The 23,129-nt window shown below is 42.7% G+C and overlaps 4 protein-coding genes across 4 annotated transcripts; 3 read left to right on the forward strand and 1 right to left on the reverse strand.

The window, feature by feature from the left end:
* Positions 1 to 1,418: 1,418 nt before the first annotated feature.
* LOC127778919 (uncharacterized) lies at positions 1,419 to 6,581 on the forward strand. Its single transcript, XM_052305568.1, has 4 exons — positions 1,419 to 1,951; positions 4,475 to 4,579; positions 4,929 to 4,985; positions 5,722 to 6,581. The coding sequence occupies exons 1-4, from the start codon at positions 1,688 to 1,690 to the stop codon at positions 6,049 to 6,051; spliced, it is 756 nt and encodes a 251-aa protein (XP_052161528.1). The 5' UTR covers positions 1,419 to 1,687; the 3' UTR covers positions 6,052 to 6,581.
* Positions 6,582 to 10,808: 4,227 nt separating this feature from the next.
* Positions 10,809 to 14,371, forward strand: LOC127780070 (uncharacterized). The gene is made up of 6 exons (XM_052307025.1): positions 10,809 to 11,386; positions 11,765 to 12,127; positions 12,226 to 12,311; positions 12,387 to 12,440; positions 12,528 to 12,626; positions 14,036 to 14,371. Exons 1-5 carry the CDS (start codon positions 10,883 to 10,885, stop codon positions 12,616 to 12,618), a joined length of 1,098 nt encoding a protein of 365 aa, XP_052162985.1. The 5' UTR covers positions 10,809 to 10,882; the 3' UTR covers positions 12,619 to 12,626; positions 14,036 to 14,371.
* Positions 14,372 to 16,423: 2,052 nt separating this feature from the next.
* Positions 16,424 to 18,449, forward strand: LOC127779718 (protein MET1, chloroplastic). Its single transcript, XM_052306604.1, has 7 exons — positions 16,424 to 17,017; positions 17,101 to 17,207; positions 17,305 to 17,399; positions 17,525 to 17,601; positions 17,690 to 17,810; positions 17,889 to 17,948; positions 18,028 to 18,449. The coding sequence occupies exons 1-7, from the start codon at positions 16,614 to 16,616 to the stop codon at positions 18,166 to 18,168; spliced, it is 1,005 nt and encodes a 334-aa protein (XP_052162564.1). The 5' UTR covers positions 16,424 to 16,613; the 3' UTR covers positions 18,169 to 18,449.
* Positions 18,450 to 18,634: 185 nt separating this feature from the next.
* On the reverse strand, positions 18,635 to 22,943 carry LOC127779717 (ADP-glucose phosphorylase). Its single transcript, XM_052306603.1, has 3 exons — positions 22,365 to 22,943; positions 20,360 to 20,650; positions 18,635 to 19,402 (listed from the first exon to the last, which is right to left on the reverse strand). Exons 1-3 carry the CDS (start codon positions 22,872 to 22,874, stop codon positions 19,148 to 19,150), a joined length of 1,056 nt encoding a protein of 351 aa, XP_052162563.1. The 5' UTR covers positions 22,875 to 22,943; the 3' UTR covers positions 18,635 to 19,147.
* Positions 22,944 to 23,129: the final 186 nt, after the last annotated feature.

The following is a 23,129-nucleotide window of genomic DNA, read 5'->3' on the forward strand; positions in this document are numbered from 1 at the left end:
GCAATATCATTGTCCATTCGAGTGTCAGAATCTACATCGGACTTATAGCCGAATGTTCAAAATCCTATCGACATAAGTTGGTATCGTTACATCGGCTTATTGGCTGATCAGATCATATATTCATATATCTTGTCAGTTGCAGGATCAAACTGGCTGGTATGCTCACATTTCATTATAGATCAGGACCTGCAATGGACCTAAGTAGGTCTCTCAGGCCATTGTGTCTGTCGACTTAGATTTGACACTATCGTCCGAGCGGCTGATTTTTCGTCAACAACAGCGCGCAGGGACGAGCGTGGTGACGGCGATGGTGCTCGTGCTGCGTGTGGATGGGGGTTGGGAGAAGAAGAGGAGGGGGAATAGAAGAAGATCATTGTTGTGAACGAATCTTAAAGCATATCTAACAATCCAAAATTCAAATGATACTAGACAGTTCTTTCTTTTTTTCCGCACGAGTGCAACGTTTTTTTTTTTTGCGAGTGAAGTTTTGTCGTGGAAAACGAGCTGAGGATCTCCCGAGCCAACGAGATTTTTCTAGCCCCGCAAGCTTAGCTCGCTCCTAAAAGTCAGTTCCAAACAGATAGACTTGCTATGTAAGGCTAGGGTAGCCTTTGCGGAGGAACCAAACGGGCTGTTAATTGTTTCCGTCAGCAATTAATGTGTAACCGCGGTTTTGGAGAAAACCACAGGGAAGCGATCATCGACAACCAATTGTATTTGTATAAACCGTATGTGATGTTTGTTTTTAAAACACAGTACAAACTTGTATAAACCTCTGGAAGACTGGGCCGGCATATCTTGAGATCACCACAGGCGCCTCGCTGTCGACGGGTACGTCACCTACCACTGAAAGAATAATTAGCCATAAATACGAGCACCCGTGTCAATTCTAGAATTTGAACCTGGTAAGCTGGTTCCACCACAAGGAACCTAACCAGTTGAGTTATGTTCACTTCGCAACCGTATGTGATGTTGTGTTGTGCGTGCAGTGAAAATTGGGAAGCGTCCATGCGAGCAATCACGGCTATGGACACGTACGACACACGTGCAGACAAAGGTGATATAGGTCCTATTTTATTTCTCCAAAAGGAGGTGGATGAAAATTAAGAATTTTGTGGCACGTTTTTTAAACTACTAAACAGTACGTTTCATGTGAAAACTTTCTATATGAAAATTGCTCTAAAATATCATATTAATCTATTTTTCAAGTTGTCGGTCCAGTCTTCGAATATGCTCATAGTGGTAGGGTTTGCATACGTACTTTCATAGGAGTGAGCGTACATACATTGTGAGTTTCTACGTTGTGCTGTATAATTTAAAAAAATATATATATTAACACCACAAAAGAACACCACCATACTCCTATAAACCCAGGGGAGGGATGAAGCCAGAGAACTTCCAAGCTAAGCATCGCCTCGCCTCGCCCACATACGAAGGACCGTGACGAGGCGCGTTGACACGCACGCATGCGTGGGTGTCCACGTGGGCAGCATACGTGCGAGAGCTCCCCCCCCGCCGGATCGCCGGAGCCCGCCTCATCCGTCCGTCCGTTCATCCCGTCCGGCGCCGCGGCTCAATAAATGCGGGCCCCAACGAGCTAAACCTTCCCAAAAGGGAGCTGAGTAGATAGATACTCCTCACTCCTCCACTCCGCTCTGCTGCTGCTGCTCTCGTCGTGGTGGTGGGAATGGCGGAGGAGCGGAGGAGGCGGAAGCGGGAGGAGGAGGAGGAGGAGGAGGCGGAGGAGTGGGAGAGGTGGAAGAGGGGGAGGAGGAAGAGGAGGAAGAGGAGGAGGAGGCGGGGAGGGGAGGAGGACCCCGTGGATGTGCTCGGGGAGGAGGTGATGGGGCGGGTGATGGAGCTCCTGGACGCACGCAGCGTGGCACGATGCACCGCGGTGTCCCGCGCCTGGCGCGGGGTCGCCGCCGACGACCGCCTCTGGGCACCCAAGGTCCCCTCTCTCTCTCTCTTTCTCTCTCGTTACAGCCTGCACGGCGCCTGTTCGACGAATTGCCGGCGAGGGGCCTCCGATTCCCCTCACGGGCGGTGGCTACTCTCGTGTCTTCTGTTAGGATCGAGCTTATCGTATTCGGGAGTGGTGTTGATTTGGAGCTTTTATAGAATTCTCGTTTATTGATTATCAAATTATGGTTGCCAAAAAGAGAAGAGCGCACATTCGGCTAGTGTGTTAGTACTGTTTTTGGTACAAAGGTCGTTATATATATAAACCCAAGAGGCTCGTTGTTGATTGCTCCTGTGCCCGTAGCATGGCGAGATAAGACAGAGAGAGTACGGCGTGTGACAGACGTACTGTACAAACTTGTTGTGACATTGACATGGTAGGAAAACAAGTACCTTTCCCGACAGGGATAACGATCTTTCTTCTATTCCCCCCAAGAGAGACAAAATTACGACAATAAGAAATGATAATCACACTGAATATTTTCTATCATTTTGCTCTGTCTATTCCTAAATTTTGAGTTGTTGTTCAATTTGATTTTCAACCAATCTTAGAATATTTCATATTTTAACAATTGACGGATCTTTGTATAGAGATGATTGTGATTTTGTAAAAAATGTTCATTTTTAGTCTGACTTACATTGAAGATCCTGAATTTCCATAATATCAATATATATAAAAGTCTGTGTATTTTAGATAGTCCTTTTTTTTTTGTAATTTTCTTGGATTTTATTACTCATGCCGATGGACACTCATGTCAAAGGTAGGTTGGGTGCCTCATGTAGTCATGTTTATGTCACCTTGAGCAGAAAGCCAGAAACCATGAGAAAGAGGAAACAAAACTTAACTAAATTCTCATGAACTAAAGAAAGTACAACAACAAAAATAGAAGTATTATAGGGATTGATATGAAAAATTAAAACCATCATTAAAGTCAATTTGCTTCTGTCCGTCTCAGAAACTAGGGATTGCTTTGCACTGCAAATGTTCATAGAGGGAATATCTATAAAACATAGAACACTCTTTTTATAAGTAATAATCTATAATCTCTGTCTCAAAATAGATTGCTATAATTTAAGACGGAGGAAATAACGTGATTACCATGCGGCTGTCGACATGTACAGAGTGCACTGATACACACACCCATCCATCCAACCCGTTTCGTCTTTTGTGGCTCCAGACTTCCGAGCTAAGCATCGCCCATAAAAAGCAACCCAACCCACACATGCATGTGTCCACGTGGGCACCCTGGCACGCTAGCTGCCACGTAGGAACACCCCTCTTGCCGCCACCTGCTCCTCCGCCACTGGATCGCCGGAGCTCCCCCTCATCCTTCCATCCGTCTGCCACCCTGCGCCTCTATAAATGCGCGCCCCAACGACCTTCCCCAAAAGGCAAGCGATCTGCGCCACGGCAACGGCCCCACCTAGCTGAGTAGATCACTCACTCACTCCTCCCCTCCTCTCCTCTCCACTCTGCTCTGCTCTGCTGCTCGGCTCTGCTTGTATTCCTCACACGAGCGTTTAATTTAGCATTGACTGCTCTCATGCCCTCTGTTAGGATCAGGATCATATTGGAGGGGATGTTGATTTCAAGCAAGCATTCGGCTAGTACAGTTAACAGTCACACAGTTTGGTACCAACTACCAAGGTTATTATCTAAATCCCAAAAGGGTAATTGTTGACTCGTGGAAGTGCAAGATAAGAAGGGATGTTCTGTGTGTGACAGACTCATGTGTACAAACTTTGTGTGACATTGACATGGTGGGGAAAAAACAATTATTCTATCAGACAGGGATAAAGTTGTTTCTTTGATTCCCCGAAAAGATACAAAATCGCAGCAATGATAAACGAGACGCTTTGAAATATTTTCTATTAGATAGAACTTTTCCAAGTGTAATTCTTGTTTTTCTTTTAAGTATTGATCTTTTTTATTTTTCGATTAATCTTGGCTATCAATGGTATCATAGTATTTTGTGCACATTTCATCTTTTAACAATTGACATCTCTAGGAGTATTTTGTGCAGTATATGGACAATCGTGCATTTCTCTGAAAGTATTAATTTAGTCTTATCCATATTGATTATCCTGAATTTCCACGATATCAATTAATTTACATAAAAAATCATATATTTTATTTGTTTATGTATTGTCGTTTTTTTGTTTTCAATTTTCTAGGATTTAAACACTCACAGCAATGAAATAAAAGTCGCTCATGACTAATGTCAAAGGTAGTTCAGGTGGCTCATATTTTTGTTACCGTAAGCAGACCCATGACCATGAAACAGTGGAAAAGACTTAATTCAGCTCAAATTTAGCTTCAGAATCTGAGTCTCCAATATTCCTATTTTGAAGTTACGAGTTCTTGCATTCATTTAACAAGGGAATGCAGATCCCAAATGTAAACTGAGAATTCTTCATTAAATATAGAGAGGGGAGAAGGGGTGCTATGGTTAATAATACTATTTCTTTGCTGACAGTCACAAGCAAATCTTGACCATTGTTTTATCTGCAGTGTGCTGAATTGATGGCGGGAAAGGCACACATTCCTCGTTTGACTATGATACCCACTGCATCAAAATTGTCTACCTATTCAATGGCCATCGCGGATGGCAAACGGGTAAGTGCTAGCAAGGCAGCAATTTACTCTTGTGATATTTGTTAAAGATGCAATATATCAACAACATTGAGATGGTGATGCACTGTGTTGATGTGCTAGTGGTGCTTTAACCACAACTAAACGAATAGATAACCTCCGGACTTTTGGAGTAATTTGCCGCCATTTTCTTATCTTCTTTCCAGCAACCAAAACAATGAGAATTTTATGCTATAGAAATTTTCTCTTATTTTCATAGTTTGTGAAACATTGGCATGGGGAAGTTCTTTGTGGTTACCAACTTGATTTATCCTAACTGAAAATAAAATATCTCAAGAAAGATTATATTATTTTGGATTGTTCTCTTGTTCAGACTCGGATCACAAAAGAGGACCTCTGCGATCATGATTGGGAATTCCGTTTCACTATAGTAAGTTTTCGCTAACCTGTCATCCAATCTGCATGGTTTGAGATATGTGTTTATATTAGCTGGCATATCTTAATGCTAGTGGCTGCTACTGCACAACTGACTTACTAGTTTTTTAGTTCAAATGGTTTTAGTCAACCACACCTGATGGATGCATGGGAATCATGAGTTCATGACAACTGTCAGCATCTGGTCTAGCTTCTTCAGATGTCTTAGCTTCCAAATGCAATGAGGGAGAGTTGATGCATATCTCTTCGTGGTGGTAATTAAAGGTCGTAAACTTTGATTCATTGATTTGTCTGGTCAAGGATGATATTTGACTATTGATTTTTCTTGAGCATCACCTAAAACATATATACAAAAACTTTGAAAACCATACTTGTGTTCGTCTCTCTTACACTAAGCAACCGCATGATGATCTGATGAATGAATTATTCATAGCATAAAATCTGTGATGTATCATGGCCATAAATTTAAATTCAACTCTCCACCATGTGCAGCATGCAGTTATCTGCTCAAAATTTGTAATTTGACGATATATTGTTAGGCATTACCAGAAAAAAGGCTTAATAAGCCGACACATTTGTTTTAGTTTTTTTAGTAAGAACTAAATCTGCTTTGCAAATGAAATGTACAATTATACTCCAGATGAGTAATACCAAAATATAACCATTCTACACTTTTGTAATTATATGATTAATCATGATGTTCATAATTTCTGTTTCCTTTGCCCGTGCAGGCAGCACCAGAATATTGGAGAAACCTGGATCCATCATGGAAACATACCGGTCCACCAATGCGACGTTACTTCCACCCTGATGGTTACCACAGCGCAGATCCTCATGATGCTGTATGGGGTGGCCATGAGTGCACGTACACGATCATAACAAGCTTTGCTGGTAATGGATGTATCAGGGATCATTATGTGAGGATCAATCGGTGGCCACCGATGAAAGTTTCAAGGAAGGAGGATTGGAGCTGGGAGCTATCCAACCATCTTTACCGCTACAACAGCATCCCTGACACTGACAAGAAGGGATGTACAGGTCCTCTGTTCCCCGTTTGGTGAATGAATCCACTTCCATGGTAGTAGCAGTGACCGGTAATAGTCGCGATCTCCAACTCATAGAAACTGGCCTCGGATCGTTCCTGACCCTGAGGAACGTGATAACGAGAGGCTCTGTTTGGCAGTTATGAGCTATGAACACCAATGGAGATTAAGCTTACTTATGTGGTATACTGGTATGTAACGTACTCCTATATAGTACTACATGATTTCCTGTGCGTTGCTGCGGGAATTGGTATAAAACTTATGTTTGCAAATTTGATGATAAGAAATTTAGAAGGCATCGGTATATCTAAAAATGCTAAGCTATAACTTAAATCGAAATAGAAATACATAATATTATAATTTATAAGAAAAACTTGACATATAGAAAAAAAAAGATGATATTACAATAGTACGTTGATATCGTGAATGATCGATTATTGAAATGTCTTGCAATCGATTATTGATACCGTAAATATTATAGAACTCTCAACGTAGTAGATGCTAACTCTATATTACTTTCTTGGAAGAATCTCTTATATACCATTAGAAATTGACCAGTTCCCTTATATGTCACTCAAAATTGGCTTTTCTCCTATGTATCACTGGTTTAAGTTTTTTCACCTTTTTATGTCACTTCCAGCACTATAGTTTTAGTTGACCGTTAGTCAAATGTTAGTTTTTTCGTAAATGACCAATATGCCCTCTCAACTTAAAAAAATGTGTAAACTTAAAAAAATCATAACTAATTTATTTTAAATCCTTTTTGAGTGAACAAAATTTTGTCAGAACCAGTGAAAAATGATCTTTGTATTAAAAATATTGTTGAAACTACATGTTTCATGTTTATATTGAAAATTTATTTGTGATGGTGATGGCTAAAATTGCATGTGATGCAAAAAATAATAATCAATTTTCATATGTTGTATCTTTTTTTACGATAGATTTTTTACGATAGATATTCATATGTTGTATCCAGTACTCTCTCCGTCCCAAAATGTAAGCATTTATAGCATAGTGACAGGTCAAATATTTTTAACTTTGACCAATAATAACAAAAAAATATAAAAAAAAATCAATCATTTAAAATTGATATTACTAGATATATATCATTAAACAAACTATCATAATATGAAACTCTTTTTATTTAAAACATTTTATTTTTATAGATATTATTGGTCAAAGTAGCATCTCGTAGACCGTGTCAGGATCCAAAAAATGCTTATATTTTGGGATGGAGGGAGTAGCTATATTAGTACTAAAATACTTATTATTGGTTGTATACCAACTCTAAAGGGCAAATGCGTCTTTTTATTATGAAGTTAACGGTCAACTAGCGGTGGAGCGACGGCAATGGCATAAAAGAGAGGACAAACTTGAACCGGTGGCATAGAAGGGAGAAGCCAATTTAAAGTGGCATATAAGAGAACCGATTAATTTGGAGTGGCATATTAGGGATTCTCTCTAATTTCTCTGTGCTTGGTGATTTGCGCTTTCACTCATCGTTTATCTTCTTGGGTTATTAGCCATTGCCACATTTTATATTTTAAAAGTTAACTTCAAAGTTGATTTTGGATTTTTTTTAAAAAAACAAACTATTCAAACTTGAAAGAATAGTTTATTATTCCACGGCTTAACGATCACAACCAATCGGAAAAAAAATGTTTCTCGAACGTCAATGGTGTGTGGTGTGGCATGAATCAACCAGCCGAAACGAGCGAAAACGATCATGTGGTGCTTTGCTCTACCCTTCCGAATATTGTTGGATACGACTAGTGTTACTATGCGCCATATGTCTGGAACTGGAACACAATCTTACCGTGAGGCATAGGATGTGTTTAGTTCCACATCAAAATTAAAAATTTGAAGAAATTAAAACGATAAGATGAAAAAGTTAAAAATTTACGTGTGTAAGAAAGTTTGATGTGACGAAAAAGATGGTGTCCAAAGGCTAGGCCCCATCACGCTTGACGGGGATCGGAGCAATTGTAAAGGCTAAAACTTGTTATATTTTAGAACGGAAGGAGTACAGGAGTACTATATGACAATGAAGGCTACAGCGTGATTGATATCCATGTAGTAGCATGCAGATGCAGGGGACGAATATATAGAGTAGCAGGAGGAGCCGGGTCGAGTTGACGATACGAGGACGATTCGGAATCTGACTCCGGTTATGGGATTCGCATTCGGGTTTGAGTTTGGTTCGGACCATGGCCCGGCAAGCTGACATGTGGGCCGGGGAAGCTGGTCCGTGACACGTAGGACAGGGTCCGGGCCAACCGCGCGGCCGCACATTTTGATCTCCATCGGGAGTGCCACGTGTGGCTCGAGTCGTTCGTCTTGGCGCCACCACGCCCCGTAGCGGAGGAGGACGAGCCATATACCGGAGTACACTTTTCGGTCTCGGACTGTCTCCTCCGCTCGCCATTGTCACTTACTACTATTCCCGACACGTAGCTACAAGCTACTCCCACTCCTACTCCTAGCATCGAGCATGGCAGTGAATCGATTTGAATCCGATCTGAAATTCTGAATGGACGGGGCGCCGGGCGATGCATAGTAGTACTAGCTAGTACTTCCCGTAGAGCTGTGCGAAGAGAAAAAAAAAAAACATTGAGGCGCACGCCGGCACGCCACACTCAACGGCGTGGCGTCCCAAAGGCCGTAAAAACAGACCAAATGATTGTCCAGATTCGTTGTTCTATAAGGGGTCACATCTTCTTCTAGGTTAAGTTTTTTTGGAACGGAGGAAGTAGGCCGCAACAATCTGGCTTCGTCCAGAGAAATCTAGGATTATATTTCAATATAATGGATTCGATAAAATATCACTGTCAATCAAGATATCAATGTCCGAATGGATCCTCTTCTTCCTCCCTCCAACGTCATTTGTGCTTATTGTCGGCTACCGCACACCATTTCCAGCCATCCACCTCGCCTCATCAAGTGGAGCGGTAGCGCGACGGTGGCGGCTAGATGCTGCTGGCGGTGACGGAGCACAGCCAGCACGGGCTTCTCGAAGAGCAGGATTGCATCGAGCGTGATCGTGTACTTGGCCGCAAGAGCTTATGCGGTCCCGCATTGGGACAGGAGGAATGAGGAACTAGTTGCAAAAGAAATTATTGATGGCACACACAACGAGGTTGAGGGCGTTCGTGACGTCGGCTCAACAAGGAAGAAGTGGAGAGAGCGGAAGGGGGCGCGGAGGAAGCAGTAGGCGGACAATGGCGAGGAGGATATGGGGATGTGGGTCCTGAGAATCAATAGCGGGAGGAATCATAACGAATGGTTAGATATGGCATACGGCGACTGCCGCCGAGCACAAATGGTGTTGGAGGGTGGAGGAAAAAAAAACAAGGGTAAATTCGTCGCGAATGCATTGAGACATGGATATTTTAGGTACAATGATATTTTACTGAATCCATTTTATAAAGTGATATTTTATTGAATCTTTTTTTTTCTCCTAGACTATAGTACAATGCTACTACTCCTATAGACTATAGTGCATTCCTGTAGCGCTGACACATCAAAGCCAGGTAAAATTGGTTCTCTAGGCAACTTACGTGCCAATGTGCCATGAAGTGGAAAATATTTTGATTACTCGCACAGAGTTTGCTTTTAAAAAAAGGGTATGTTGGCGTACCATTTTATCCTTGTATGCAAGGTCAACAATTAAATATATTTAATTCATATCAATAATATGATCTACTAAAATAATGTTTTTTTAAAATCATATAGATTCTATCATGAAATTCTGTAGGTACTACGCCATCTAAACTGGAATAAAAGTTCCTTAGCTACCAATTCCAAGCGTGTGGCATCATTACGCATAGTATCCTGTTGTTCCTATGAAAATATCATATACCAAGAGTGGAGCCAATTGGAACACATGAAGATAATCTGCATGATGTTAGACATTTTTTTAGAGTTAAAAACTACGGCAACGCCAAATTGACCAACATATAGCACTAGCTCCAAATAAAATCTTTTTTTTTGGTCTAGGCACTCCCCTTAGCCAGTTACCAAAAATATCTTTTGCATTGTGGGTAGGGGGTATTGAAGGCAAAGAAGATACATTGCCAAGCAAAACGTGCAACATGACAGTCAAAGAAAAAATATTGGATGATCTCTTGTATATTAAAAAACAACATTGCTTGTTTCCCCTCCATTTTCTCTTTATGAGGTTATCTTTTGTCAAGATTACTTTTTTTTTTGAAGAAATCACATAAATACTTTGATTTTTAGTAGTACCTTTACCTCCCATAAGATCCTCTTGCGGATTCTTACATTAGAATAAACTATTATAATATTTTACTCTTTTTATTTAAAATATTTTATTTTTATAGATATGTTTAATTAAAGTAGCATCTGAAAATTATGTGGAAGTTTAAAAATACTTTGTATTTTAAAGTAGCATCTGAAAATTATGTGGAAGTTTAATTCATATCGTGTGGGTCTGGGCCTCCGGAGAACCCGTCAACCCGACAATTGATACCGGGGGCAGGGGAAGACGAGGCGGCCTACTGTGCGAGTCGAACAAGGGGACCGAGGGCCGAGGGCCGAGGAGAGCCGTCGATTGGTGTAGTTCTCCTCCTCCATCGCTACATCAGACGGTGGAAAGCAGACGAACGTTGCGGCAGTCGGTGACAAAAAAGAACAGTGCAGCTGGGCGTTAAAGAAAAAAAAAAAGCAGCAGTAATAACTCACGAGGGTAAAAAGCAGCTCCCTCCTAGCCACGGACCTCAAAATTTTGATAATTTGAGTTGAGAGGGAGAGGAGGAGAAGACGGCGATGGGTTTAGGGTTTTAGCAGGCGGAGGTAGAGCGCCGGCGAGGTCTACCGCGGCTGGGTCGGCATGGCCACTGTGGAAGGGAGACGGGGCTGGATACCGTGGGCTAGGAGGGCTATGGGCGAGGACGCCGAGATGGGGAGCTTGAGGAGGGCGGCGGCGGCGGGAGAGGACGACGAGAAGGGGGTACCGGAGAGCGAGACGGCGGCGAAGGGAGACGGGGCGGCGAGCTACGGGTACATCCCTGTGCCGCAGGACGCCGATGGGGACAAGTGCGTTGTTCTTGTTCCCACGGCGAACGCCGCTGACTGGAGCGTCGCGGAGGTGAAGGGCGGCGGCGGCGGCGGAGGAGGAGGAGAGGATGCTACGGCCACCACCAAGATGATCCAGATGCGTCCCGTTGGGCTAGGCATCGCTCGTTCCAGACCGGGAGGCGACCGCCTTGACGGCATCGAGGACGGCATCGAGGACGACATCGACGAGGTGAAAGATCCAGGGGAGGATCAGGCCGTACACCAACCGATGCTGCCGGTTCTCGTCAGGGGCTCAGCGCCAGAGAAGAGTGATTTGGTTCGTTTGCTTGTTTTGTTTTGGGAAGATTTGGGATGGGTTTATTGAAAGTTTGTTTTCGTCTGGGTAGATTTTGAGATGGATTCATTGAAAGTTTGTTTTGGGTCGATTTAAGATGGATTTATTGAAAAAACCTAGCTTTTAGGTTGTGTTTAGTTCACACAAAAATTGGAAGTTTGGTTGAAATTATAACGATGTGACCGAAAAGTTGAAAGTTTATGTTTTTGGAAACTTCCAACTTTTCCATCACATCAAAACTTTTCTACACACAAACTTTTAACTTTCACATCGTTCCAATTTTATCCAAATTTTTAATTTTAGCGTGAACTAAGCACAACCTAAACTCGGCCTTAACCGTGTGCTTCCAACTTGAAACAGGAAAAAAACTGGGATCGAGATCAAGTGGGTTATGGTGTGCTTTTGTTGGGCTCCTTCATCTATCCTGCAGCCGTGGCAATCTCAATGAAGGATCACCCAGGAGATTTAACTGCGGTGCTCTTGATTTTTGGGACGATGTGGTGCATTTTGGCTATGGGTTTTCTTCTTCATTTGCATGCTAAGGAATCCAAGGCTCTTCAGCGCTTTACATCTATTATCCCTAGAGTCTTCCTTTCATGCTTCTCATATCTAGTCATGTACCACATTTCCTTCCTTATACCCAACAAGAAGGCAGCCCATATTTTCTGGTATGTGAAAGTGACAGTACTTCTGTCACTCTTCCATGCTGGAATTCTGATTTGGGTAAGGAGAAACACAAAACATTCATTCTGTGAAATTTTGCCATTAGATATGTTCTCTCTCTAGTTACACTGTTATAATAAAGTTTTTTTTTCATTTAGGTTGTAATCCACAAGATTTTGAAGAAACATTCGAATATCTCAATGCATCAGGACACTCCTATCAATGATTTCGAATATGTACCCAGGTATATATTTCATTATTTTTAGTATTTCTAGTAAAATAATAACATAAAAGACCACTAATAACTTTATTTGTGCAGAAATGATCTATTTGATATTGATGAATATGGGCACTACATCCCATCCAGACCAAGGTAAGGACTAAGGAATCATTATGTGTTTGATATTGATGCCAAATAGTTGCATCGCAAAACACTTCATTATTTCAATTGTGTGGACAGATCTGAATTGCAAACCACCTCATCTCGGTTCAGGGGCAAAAGGAGCCAATCAAAGAGTACATCAAGCAGAGAGAAGCAACGGAACTTGTGAAAGTTGAGGTTGGTTCTTTTTTGAGCAATGCAAAAACTCTTCTCACTACAATATTATGCCTCATGACAAAACACAAAAATGTCATCCATAGTCCACTATTGATGATGAATCTAGTGATATCATCATAGAGCTGTAACAGGGCAGGTCCCGTGGTTGGTTCAGTGACGTTTTGGAAAATGGCGTCATAAATAAAATATCGTAGTAAATTTGACCAGGAAATTATTCTTATGTTCCTTATACTTGTATGTTAAATTCAAGTTGACTTGAATCTGTTAAGTTCTCATTTTAAAGGATTGGTTTTTCTGTCTAGCCTTGAGAGGAAGAATCCAAGTAGCTAAGCAATTAAAAAAGATGAAGTGTGTAAATTGTGTGGGATAGAAGAAGATGCTGATCACCTTCTCTTCAGATGTGCTCCTGCCCAGTTTCTTTGGTGTTGTTTTAGAGATGCTTTTAACTGGGATAGAGTATTAAATTGTGTAAATTGTGTACGACTGCATCAACTCGTCATCGCTATTGTGATGACTGCTACACGGCGCAAAAAGACCAACCAAAGTGGTGGCCTCATTGCCAACGACGTCCTGACATATGCAAGACGTCCCCAATGGCATCCTCTGACATCTACAAGGTGCAAGATGCTAACAATTGCAGTTTCGTCTTCACACCATGGCATAAATATTTTTTTTCGCCTTTGGCTACTTTATGATCAGCTATATCGACGAACGTCTACAACAAGAATCATCTACGAAAACTCCAGTCAAAACTTCCGTGTCATCGCTATCGTCCATGACACTCCCGCTATGACTGCGGGAGGGAATAGAGGAGAGTCAAGGGACGACACAGAAGGGGACGCAGGCACCAGGTGGAGGACCGTCCATCAGAGATACAATCGATGATGGTGACTCGAAGAAGATGAAGAAATAGAAGATTTCAAATCCAGTCGTAATCGTTAGCTTCGCTCCCGTTACGACTGAGGGGGAATGTTAGAAGTATAATATGCTAGTTAGAGATAAGAGTCAAATACAAATATAGAGATAAGATATATCCTAGAGATAGAATCCTAGAGATAAGATAGAGTCCTAGAGATCGAATCCTAGAGATAAATCTACTCTTACTTGTATTGTACTCCAAGTCTCTATCCCTATCCCTATGTACTCCTATATATACCCCATGAGAGGGTCGATGTAATATATCATAAAACACCAAAATATAACAATTAGATTTTTCCACACCTACCTCTAGAGCTGACCTCTTAGAAATCATGTAAAATAAGGGTGGGAAAAAGAACTTTGCTTGGCTCACGATGTTTGCTGCTTGTTTCTAGGCGTTGTGGCTAATGAGGAATGATTGGGTGTTAACAATAAACTACTTTTTGATGTGATTTAACTTGCCTTATAAAGTTGTTTCATTTCTGATGCAGTGGATACATCTGGCGCCTGTGAAGTCAAGGGGAGATTTGGATGCGTTAAGGGGACCGTTGCTTGCCAGCATCCGCGAGATAGGAGATCATTGCAACAGCCCTGCAAACGATGATTCGGTGTGATTATATTTCCTGGCTTGTCTTTTGCTGTGCCAGCAGCCCCTGAGAGACTGCGTGATCCATGCTTTGGTTGATAGCTGGAATCCCCAGCAGATGTTTTCTTTTGTTTCTCTAGACTATATATGAACTCTTATGCTTTCAAGAAAAAGCAGGGCGTAATGCCTTTTGTCCAAATTGTTTTTATAGGATTGGTGTATCTTCCTACTCTAAGCATGTCCAAATATTTTAAAATATGGGATTTTTTAGAGTACCTTGAAATGAACGTGAGCCATCTGTTCTAGGGGTAGTAGAACTCGGGGAGTGGTAATTTTGGAAATAAAAGTGTAGTAGAACTTGTCCAGTACAAATCGTCAGATTTTGGCTCGGTTTAGTTCTCACGCAAAAACTTTTTACCTTATCACATCGAATGTTTGGACACGTGCATAGATATTAAATATAAATAAAAAACTAACCACACAGATTACGTGCAAATTGCGAGACGAATTTTTTAAATCTAATTGTTCCATGAGTTGACGAATTTGCTATAGTAAGCATTTGCTAATGACTAATTAATTAGGCTTAATAAATTTGTTTCGCAATTTACATGTGGAATCTGTAATTTTGTTTTGTTATTAGTCTACGTTTAATACTTCAAACGTGTGTCCGTATATCCGATGTATCACGTCAAAATTTTTCACCCTGCAACTAAAACAACGTCTTAGTTACAACATTTTTCTAGCAATAGAGGGATTTGCCTCTCGTTCCATTACTAGAAATGTTAACATAACATTTTTACAACTTACAACCAACACCTTTGAAATACACTTTATTCACCCCCTACAAGGCGTGTAACTGTTATAAAAAGTACAAACATGTCAAAAATATAAAAAAATCACTTGACATATTGGATTAACCTAACATGCAAGGCGAATGATGTTATAGCCTGTCACTCCGAAGGCAACAGCACCTAGTGCATAAAACACCAACATTACTCTTCCCGTCACATCCAGGTGCAACACGAAAGCCAACACGAGGCAAGCTACAAAGATTGCAAACGCTCCACTCGTAATAAATAGCTGAAAAGAGAAAAAAAAAGGAAGAAAATTGTTAGTAAAAGATATGCATGGATCTCACCGTATACGGGAAATTTTGTATAACATCGTTGTTTGAAATTTTGTACTTTGAATGCAAAGAAAAAAAAAGGTATTTCAGAGGCAGTTAGCAAGCATGTACATTTATTAATTTTCTATTAATTAGTTGAAATTATTTAGTATTAACTAATTTTTGTTACTGGATACATATTTTTAAGCATGCATAATTTCTCTCGTACTATAATTAATTAATTAGTGGAAGGAAACACAAGCTTTACCGTGAGGCATAGCTTGGATGGGGCATCCAAAGTCTGTATCCCGTCACTCTTGGCGGGGATCGGAGCGGGCGCCGCCGCCGCCATCTTCCCTTCCTCCATCCTGCTCGCCTCAATGTCGGACAAAAACACCTTGCCCATGGCGCAACCGCTGCCGCCGCCGCCGCCGCCGCCGCCGCCGGAGTTCAGACGAATCGAGTCCCGGCCGGCGAGCAAGAGGAGATATGTATGCGTGTGTGTTGTTATGTACCGTAACTGTGTTTAGTTCACACTAAAGTTTAGAAGTTTGGTTGAAATTGGTATGATGTGATAGAAAAGTTGTGTATGTATGAAATGTTTGATGTGATGGAAAAAACTTTGAAACTAAACAGTCCTTGACGATAAAGGCTACAGCGTGATTGATATCAATGTAGTACTAGCATGCAAAGCACGAATATACTACCTTCGTCCCAAAATGTAGCTATTTCTAGCACAGTACTTTTCCTAAAATGAAACTATTTTTCTACCTACCTTCTCCTCTCAACCAATCACAACCATTCTTTTTCACCTACTTTCTCTTTTCAACCAATCATACACCTTCCTCAATCATTCTCATCTACTTTTTTAATACCCATGCCAACCTCGAAAATGCTTACATTCTCTTTTTTAATACCCGTGCCAACCCCAAAAATGCTTACATTCTCGACGGAGTAAGTATAGAGCAGCAGGACAAGACGAGGACGATTCGGAATCTGCGTTGGTTATCGGATTCGGATTCGGATTGGGAGTAATTAATTACTCCTACTACTACTAGTGTTACGAGCTGGCATGTTGGACCGGCAGGATGACGTGGAGTGTGACACGCGCGCCACGTAGGAAAGGATCCGGGCCCACCACGCGCCTGTATTTTGATCTCCATTCGGTGGCGCGCGCGAATGGGCGTGTGGGCTGTGGCTCTCGTCGTTCTTGGCGCCACCACATCGCGGGAGATGAGCCACACAAGCGTCTCCTCCTCCTCCTCCTCCGCCTCATCTCCACCACCACCGCGAGCTCGCCAGCGCCACGATTCCCGAGACCCAGGAGAGCGCGAGCCGCCGCCGCCGCAGCAGCAGCCTAGCTCCTAGCTAGCCAGCCATGGCGCTCGCCCACCAGCTGGTCGCCAACCGGCCGCTCCTCCCCACCCCGGCGCCGCGCGTCCCCAGGGCCAGCATCAGCAACGCGCGGCCGCAGCCACTTCTTGGCCGGGACTGCCGCCTGACGCTGCTGCGGGCGGAGAGGAGGACGCTCGCCGTCGCCCGGGCGTCGTCGTCGTCGTCGTCGTCGTCGCAGACGGAGCCCAAGTCGGAGGGCGGCGAGGCGGCGGCGGCGGAGGGGGAGGAGCAGCCGTACGAGGAGTACGAGGTGGAGATCCTGAAGCCGTACGGGCTCAAGTTCGCCAAGGGCCGCGACGGCGGCACCTACATCGAGGCCATCCTCCCCGGCGCCGCCGCCGACCAGACCGGCAAGTTCGAAGTCGGCGACAAGGTCCTCGCCACCAGGTCAGTCCACCGATTCTTGCACACAGTTCACACACTTCAGAAACATCGATTTGATCAAGAACACAAATTCGTCCAATTCGCAGTGCTGTATTTGGGGAGGAAATCTGGCCGGCAGCAGGGTACGGACAGACCATGTACTGCATCCGTCAGAGGGTTGGCCCCCTCTACATGAAGATGGAGAAGAGATTTGGTAATTTCTATCCACATTTGGTGATGATTCATTCTTTGCAAGAACTGTAAAATTTGAGGTTGGATTCAGTCTCTGAATATTTTCTAACTGAATTTAGGGAAATGGGATGGTGCTGCTGAGCTCAGTGAGAAGGAGATCATCAGGGCTGAGAGGAACTCCGGGGTGATCAGCAACAGGGTGAGGGAGATCCAGGTGAGTTTACACGCATCAAGAAACATAGATTCTGTCTCTTTTGATCTTTTCACTCATAGGAATTCGCAGATTGTTCAGTTTGTGTAGCTGATCATGTCATGCCAATGTCTTGGAAATGTGTGCAGCTGCAAAATTACCAGAGGAAGATGGAGCAGAAGATGCAGAGAGAGGAGGATCTTCGCATGGGGCTGAGGCTGTACAAGTCAGTGAAATAGTTCTTCGAATTCTGCATTGAGATTGCTTTAGTTCTGAACTCTGTTGACTGACTTGTTCTGAAAAATTGACTTCAGGGATGGTAAATATGAGGAGGCATTGGAGAAGTTCGAGTCAGTTTTGGGATCAAAACCTGAGATCAATGAGTCTTCCATAGCTAGCTACAATGTTGCCTGCTGTTACTCGAAGCTTGACCGGGTTCGATATTTCTCTCAATATGAAAAGCAAATCTGCCACTGACTGTCCATAAACTCATGTGGATGTTTCTTTCTGCAGATACAAGCTGGTATTTCTGCACTGGAAGATGCCCTGAAAGCAGGTTATGAAGACTTCAAGGTAACCAGACAACAACTCTTTTGCAGTACAGATAAGCATTCTTCATGACTAGTGACACATCTTGCTTGATTTCATGAAGAGAATTCGCACCGACCCAGATCTAGAAAACTTGAGGAAAACCGAGGAATTCAACGTCCTGCTGAACAAGTACGACGAATCGTTCATCAATGAGAATGCTATCAACGCCATCAAATCCTTGTTTGGATTCAACAAGAAATGAGCACTGAACTGGTCATGGTGGTAGGAGATATTGCATCTTTTCTCCAGCTGCAGTTGAACACTTCTGAAGCTTGCTAGGCTATATAGCACTTGGCAAACACGGTTCAATTTTTCTCCCTGCCATTAGTTCACACTTCACACACCAGTAGTTTTAGCTATTCTTGGTGAGATTCTGCAGAACGGTTTCAGTCTTCCCTCTTACCGTAACCAGTCGATGGAGATACACTTTGTAAATTCAAGCAACCAAATGTAAAGGAAATATATTGTGATTGTGCTTATAAATTTATCCCAAATAGTATGTTACGCACAAAGATAAAACTAGGCAGCTGGCTCTTGAAACAACAATGGCAGATATGTGTATGATAACATCGGGGCATTTGCAAATTTACCACTTTTTTTTTCCAATTTTGCAAGGAATGCAACTCAAATTACAGTTTTAGTAATATTTTTACAATTTTCTAGTTGCAGTCTTATAATAACGATTTGAACCACTAGCAAATTTGCAATTGTCCCTAACATGAATAGCAGGATCGTGGTTCTAACAAACATATCAAAATTACAGGAGCCAGTGAGCAACAATGGGATGAACCTGATAGTATCACTTACTTTATCATTCAGCGCACTATGATGAAAAAATTAAAAGGCACATGTTTAAGTGAGCGAAAAATTGCATTTCACAAAAAGGGCCATCAGAGAAAAGATACCCACATACTACTATATGTCAATCTATGTGAGAATCAAACCTCTGAGAGCCTGTTTGTGTGAGGACTGGTGATAAGTTCGATTTTCAAATTACATGACATCGAACAAATACCCCTTTCATCCATAATAGAGCCAGTGTTACATATGGAGTTAACCATCAAGTCGAATTATTAGCATAGTACTTTTTCTGAACAAAAAGGAAAACTGTGGTGGAACATGTCCATTGTTCCAGTGTCAAGCAAAGAAACAATCGGATGCCAAATGTGTGGCAACTAAAATCAGCAGTCAAGCTCCCTCAGAATCTTTGCGGCATCTTCAGGAAAAACTGGATTAATGTAGCATCCGCTTCCAATCTCAAATCCACCGATTAAACTCAACTGGGGCACTATCTGAAGGAACCAATGTGTGTAAGGAAGACAGGATGATGAGACTCCAAATGGTGCGCTGTGTATCATAAAGTTGAATGGAGGGTCGTTGAGCTGCTTAGACAACTTTGCCAGCATGGTCCTCAATAAAGACCCAAGATCCAGTGCCTGCAGACATCATTGCAATCAGTTAATGCAACAAAAAGGCAATAGAAATAGTCAGGCAGTATGAGCATACAAGAAGCTGAAATGGACAAACCAAGAAATGAGCAACAGGATCAATGACTAGAGCACACCAACATGGATGAAATAGAACTCACGTCTCATTTACATCAAAAGAAAGAGAACACAGAAAGCATCAATAAGCACTGAAAGGGAAAAAAAAGTAAAGTAAATCAAAATGATTTAGTGCACAGATGTCCCACAGCATATGTGACCCAGTATGGTGCGCTCAAAGCCAGATGAGGAACTCATAAATTTCCAGAGAGACACAAACGTGTCATGTGCTGCTTGTGGCTGTAGGAAATGACATGGCACATAACGTAGCTGTAGTATTAAAGGTGTGGTTATTTAATAGCTAATGCACAGCATTTACAGGCCAACATTTAATCAGGATTTAGAAAGACAATTTGCTAATTTCCATGTGACACACCAGAGTAAATGTAAAACACTAATTACTGAATTCTAGCAGTAGTATAGGCATATCACAAAAAGCAACAAGATATCTAAGCACCCTAAGTCAATCGAACCAATAGCTGAAAGCATATTGCATTATTGCCACTGCATTGAACTTGGTTCTCATGGCAGCCAACACTTACACCTGGCAATTACAATAACTGGGCATACAGGCGTTGAATATTTAAACTTGGCTGGTTAAGTCCACGTTTAACCACTTAACTACCATTCTAGCATATATATTGAAGCTTGAAATATAGACAGATGGACTTACTTCAACAATGAGTAACAAATTGTGAATCACATACACAGAAGGGTAATATGATACAAGCAAAGAAGGAAAAAATATACAAATTGTGAATCACATAAACTTGTAAACGAAACTGTAGTATGAACCACTAAGCATAATATGATAATGGCACATAAAAACGAATTAGGAACAGTACATACCATATCCTTGTCTATTTCATGGAAATAGGAACTATGCTGTCTGGGAATAATCCATATCTCAAAAGGATACGATGCTGCAAAAGGGACAATTGCAGAAAAATTGTGTGTTTCACTGACCAAAATATCCTTGGACTGGAACTCACAAAGGCTGCACTTCCCCAATCTCTCGAAAACCTCCTTCATGCAGTTAAGCCGGGTGGTAACAGAGGGAGGGACAAAGGGAGTTCCTAACATCTGGCTATGTGAGTGTGCCATTGAGGCCCCAGCAGATGCACCATGGTTCTTAAATACCTGGTCATTTTCACAATAAAAGAGATGCTTGAGCTCAATTCAAGGAACTTAGCAACAAGCTACTGTTAACATGTATTGGATCACAACAGAATCAACAAATTCATGGCTAGATTTAAAAGTCAGAACCATTTATGTGCATGTGATCAAATATGTAACTGATACAAAAAGGGTCTTATGCAGTTTAGTTAAATTGATATACTTCACTATTCAACAGAGAATATCAACCACAAGTTTCTACAAAAGACAACTGAATTCAATAGGTATAAGTGTAAAAGTATAAAACTTATGCAGCTGTATTAGTTTTCTCTAGCATTATACAGCTGTATTGTTTACCTTCTCTGCAAGTGATCAATGTGTTGTCAGTTACCACTTTCATTGGTAGTAAGCTGGATTAATTTGTAGTTTAGTACACTGACACAGTCTTCAATAAAAGAATGCCATCCATAAGTTTCTACTATATCCAATAAAACTCGTATATAAGTGTAATTGTGTGAGAAGAACATGAAAGTTGTTTACGGTTCAAGAGACCACGGTGTAACCATCCAACTTATCACCATTCCTGTTTCCTCTGGTGGTAAGTACCAACCATCCATGAGGAGGGATTCCTCAAACTGCATTTGCGCATAACACATTCATGCAGTCTGGAGTCTCTCAGCAGACGATAGTCAACATGTGAAAACTACAACTGACACAAGCATGAGTAAATACTAGGGTGGTGTCTTTACCTTTGCCTCAATGACTGGGCATGCATGGCTGCCAGCTGGTCAAAGGCAAGATTAACCAAGATATCCAACATGTCAAGATAATCCAGTAAAATATTGGCATTGTCTGCTTACTTTCCAAAATTACCATGTTTTCCAGGTCAGGCAAGGGGCTCCTACATGGAATGGTTCGTTGCATGCTCAAGAAATGAAAATTTTTGAAGCATAAGCAACACACTAAGTGACAAAAACTACTCCAGCTATTGGCACTCCACACTCACCTGGTGATCACTATTAACTTATAGAGTGCTCAACAACTTTAACATTTAGCAACCAACATTTCGAGTCTTATGCAAATGCAGAATAGAACAGTGGGAATTATTATTTTGTTATTATGTTTTAAGCTAGAAAGTGCATGATTATTGTCCATTTCTGTTAACCAAGAAAGGTGAACTTAGGGCTAACAGAAGTGCCACTGGATGGAACAAAAGGTGCATATCAAACAACTTACAACCTAATTGAACTATCAGTTATCACAGTACATATCAAAAAGTGCCTCATTGAACTATCAAACACCATGCAACCTAACCTACAAACAAGCATGAGTCTGGTCTACCAGGTAAGAAAACTATCCATGGGAATACACAAGGTATCAGATGATTATGGGAATTGCACAGATCAATTTTGCCCCATCTCCATATCACACAGTGGCCATACAATACATACATTGCACAGAGAACATATACCAATCAGCACGACTGTATCTCCACTGAACAAGTTCTCGAATTCTCCCCAATAACTGTATTGTAATCTAGCCACTAGTGATTTCTCAATTATCAGCTCCCACCTATTTCTTATCTAGCATCAATTATCATCCTCCTATATTCATGCATTCACATTTCTTCCATTCCTCTCTCAGTTATTATGGTCTCCAATGAACTTGTCACCATTTACCAAATGACCCAGACAGCAAAAGCGCTAAACTCAGTAACCAAAAAAACGAAAATCTCTACCTGTACATACTTCACCGCAGGGTGCTCCATGAGCTGCCGCACGCGGCGCGCGTACGCGAGCAGCACGTCGCCGACCCCGGCCGCGTCCAGGTCCCACAGCCGCACGTCGTGGCGCGGCGTCTCGATGACCACGTCGTGGAACCCGAACCCCACCACGGCGCGCTCCCCGGGCGTCGCCTCCCCCTCCCCCGCCTCCTCCGGCGCCGGCGGCTCGGCGTCGCGCCGCAGCGCCGGGTACAGGTTCTCGATGACGCGGATCCGCCAGGGCGACGCGTCGGGCGGCGCCGGCACGCGGAAGATCTCCGGCGCGCACTCCGACTCGCGGCCCTGGCAGAAGGGGCAGGACGGCTTGGGGGCCCCGGCGGCGGCGCCGGCGCCGGGGCTAGGGTTGGCGGGGGCGTGCGACTTGAGGTCGGTGGGGCGCCGCGAGCGCGCCGGCGAGAAGACGACCCAGCGGCCGAATACGGCGTCGCGGCGCGCCTCCGATGTTCTCGAAGCTTCCGCCGCCATCGCTGAGCTCGGTGCGGCGGTGGCGCCTTCGTCTCTTCTTCTCCACTCTTCGAGACGGTTGGGCTGCCGCAAAAGCGGACACCTGTGACCGACATGTGGGGCCCACTCGTCATAGGGAGCCCGTGGACTGCGCCTCGTTGCTTCACTGGCTAGTGGGCCCTGGGGTTGACTATTCCGTCGTCGGTGCGGGGGATACTGGGTCTCAGATCTGAGACTGAACAGTGGGCCATAGTCATAAACTCTGATCGGTTGGTT

This window comes from Oryza glaberrima, chromosome 7 (assembly GCF_000147395.1).
Source record: "Oryza glaberrima chromosome 7, OglaRS2, whole genome shotgun sequence".
Taxonomy (NCBI): Eukaryota; Viridiplantae; Streptophyta; class Magnoliopsida; order Poales; family Poaceae; genus Oryza; species Oryza glaberrima.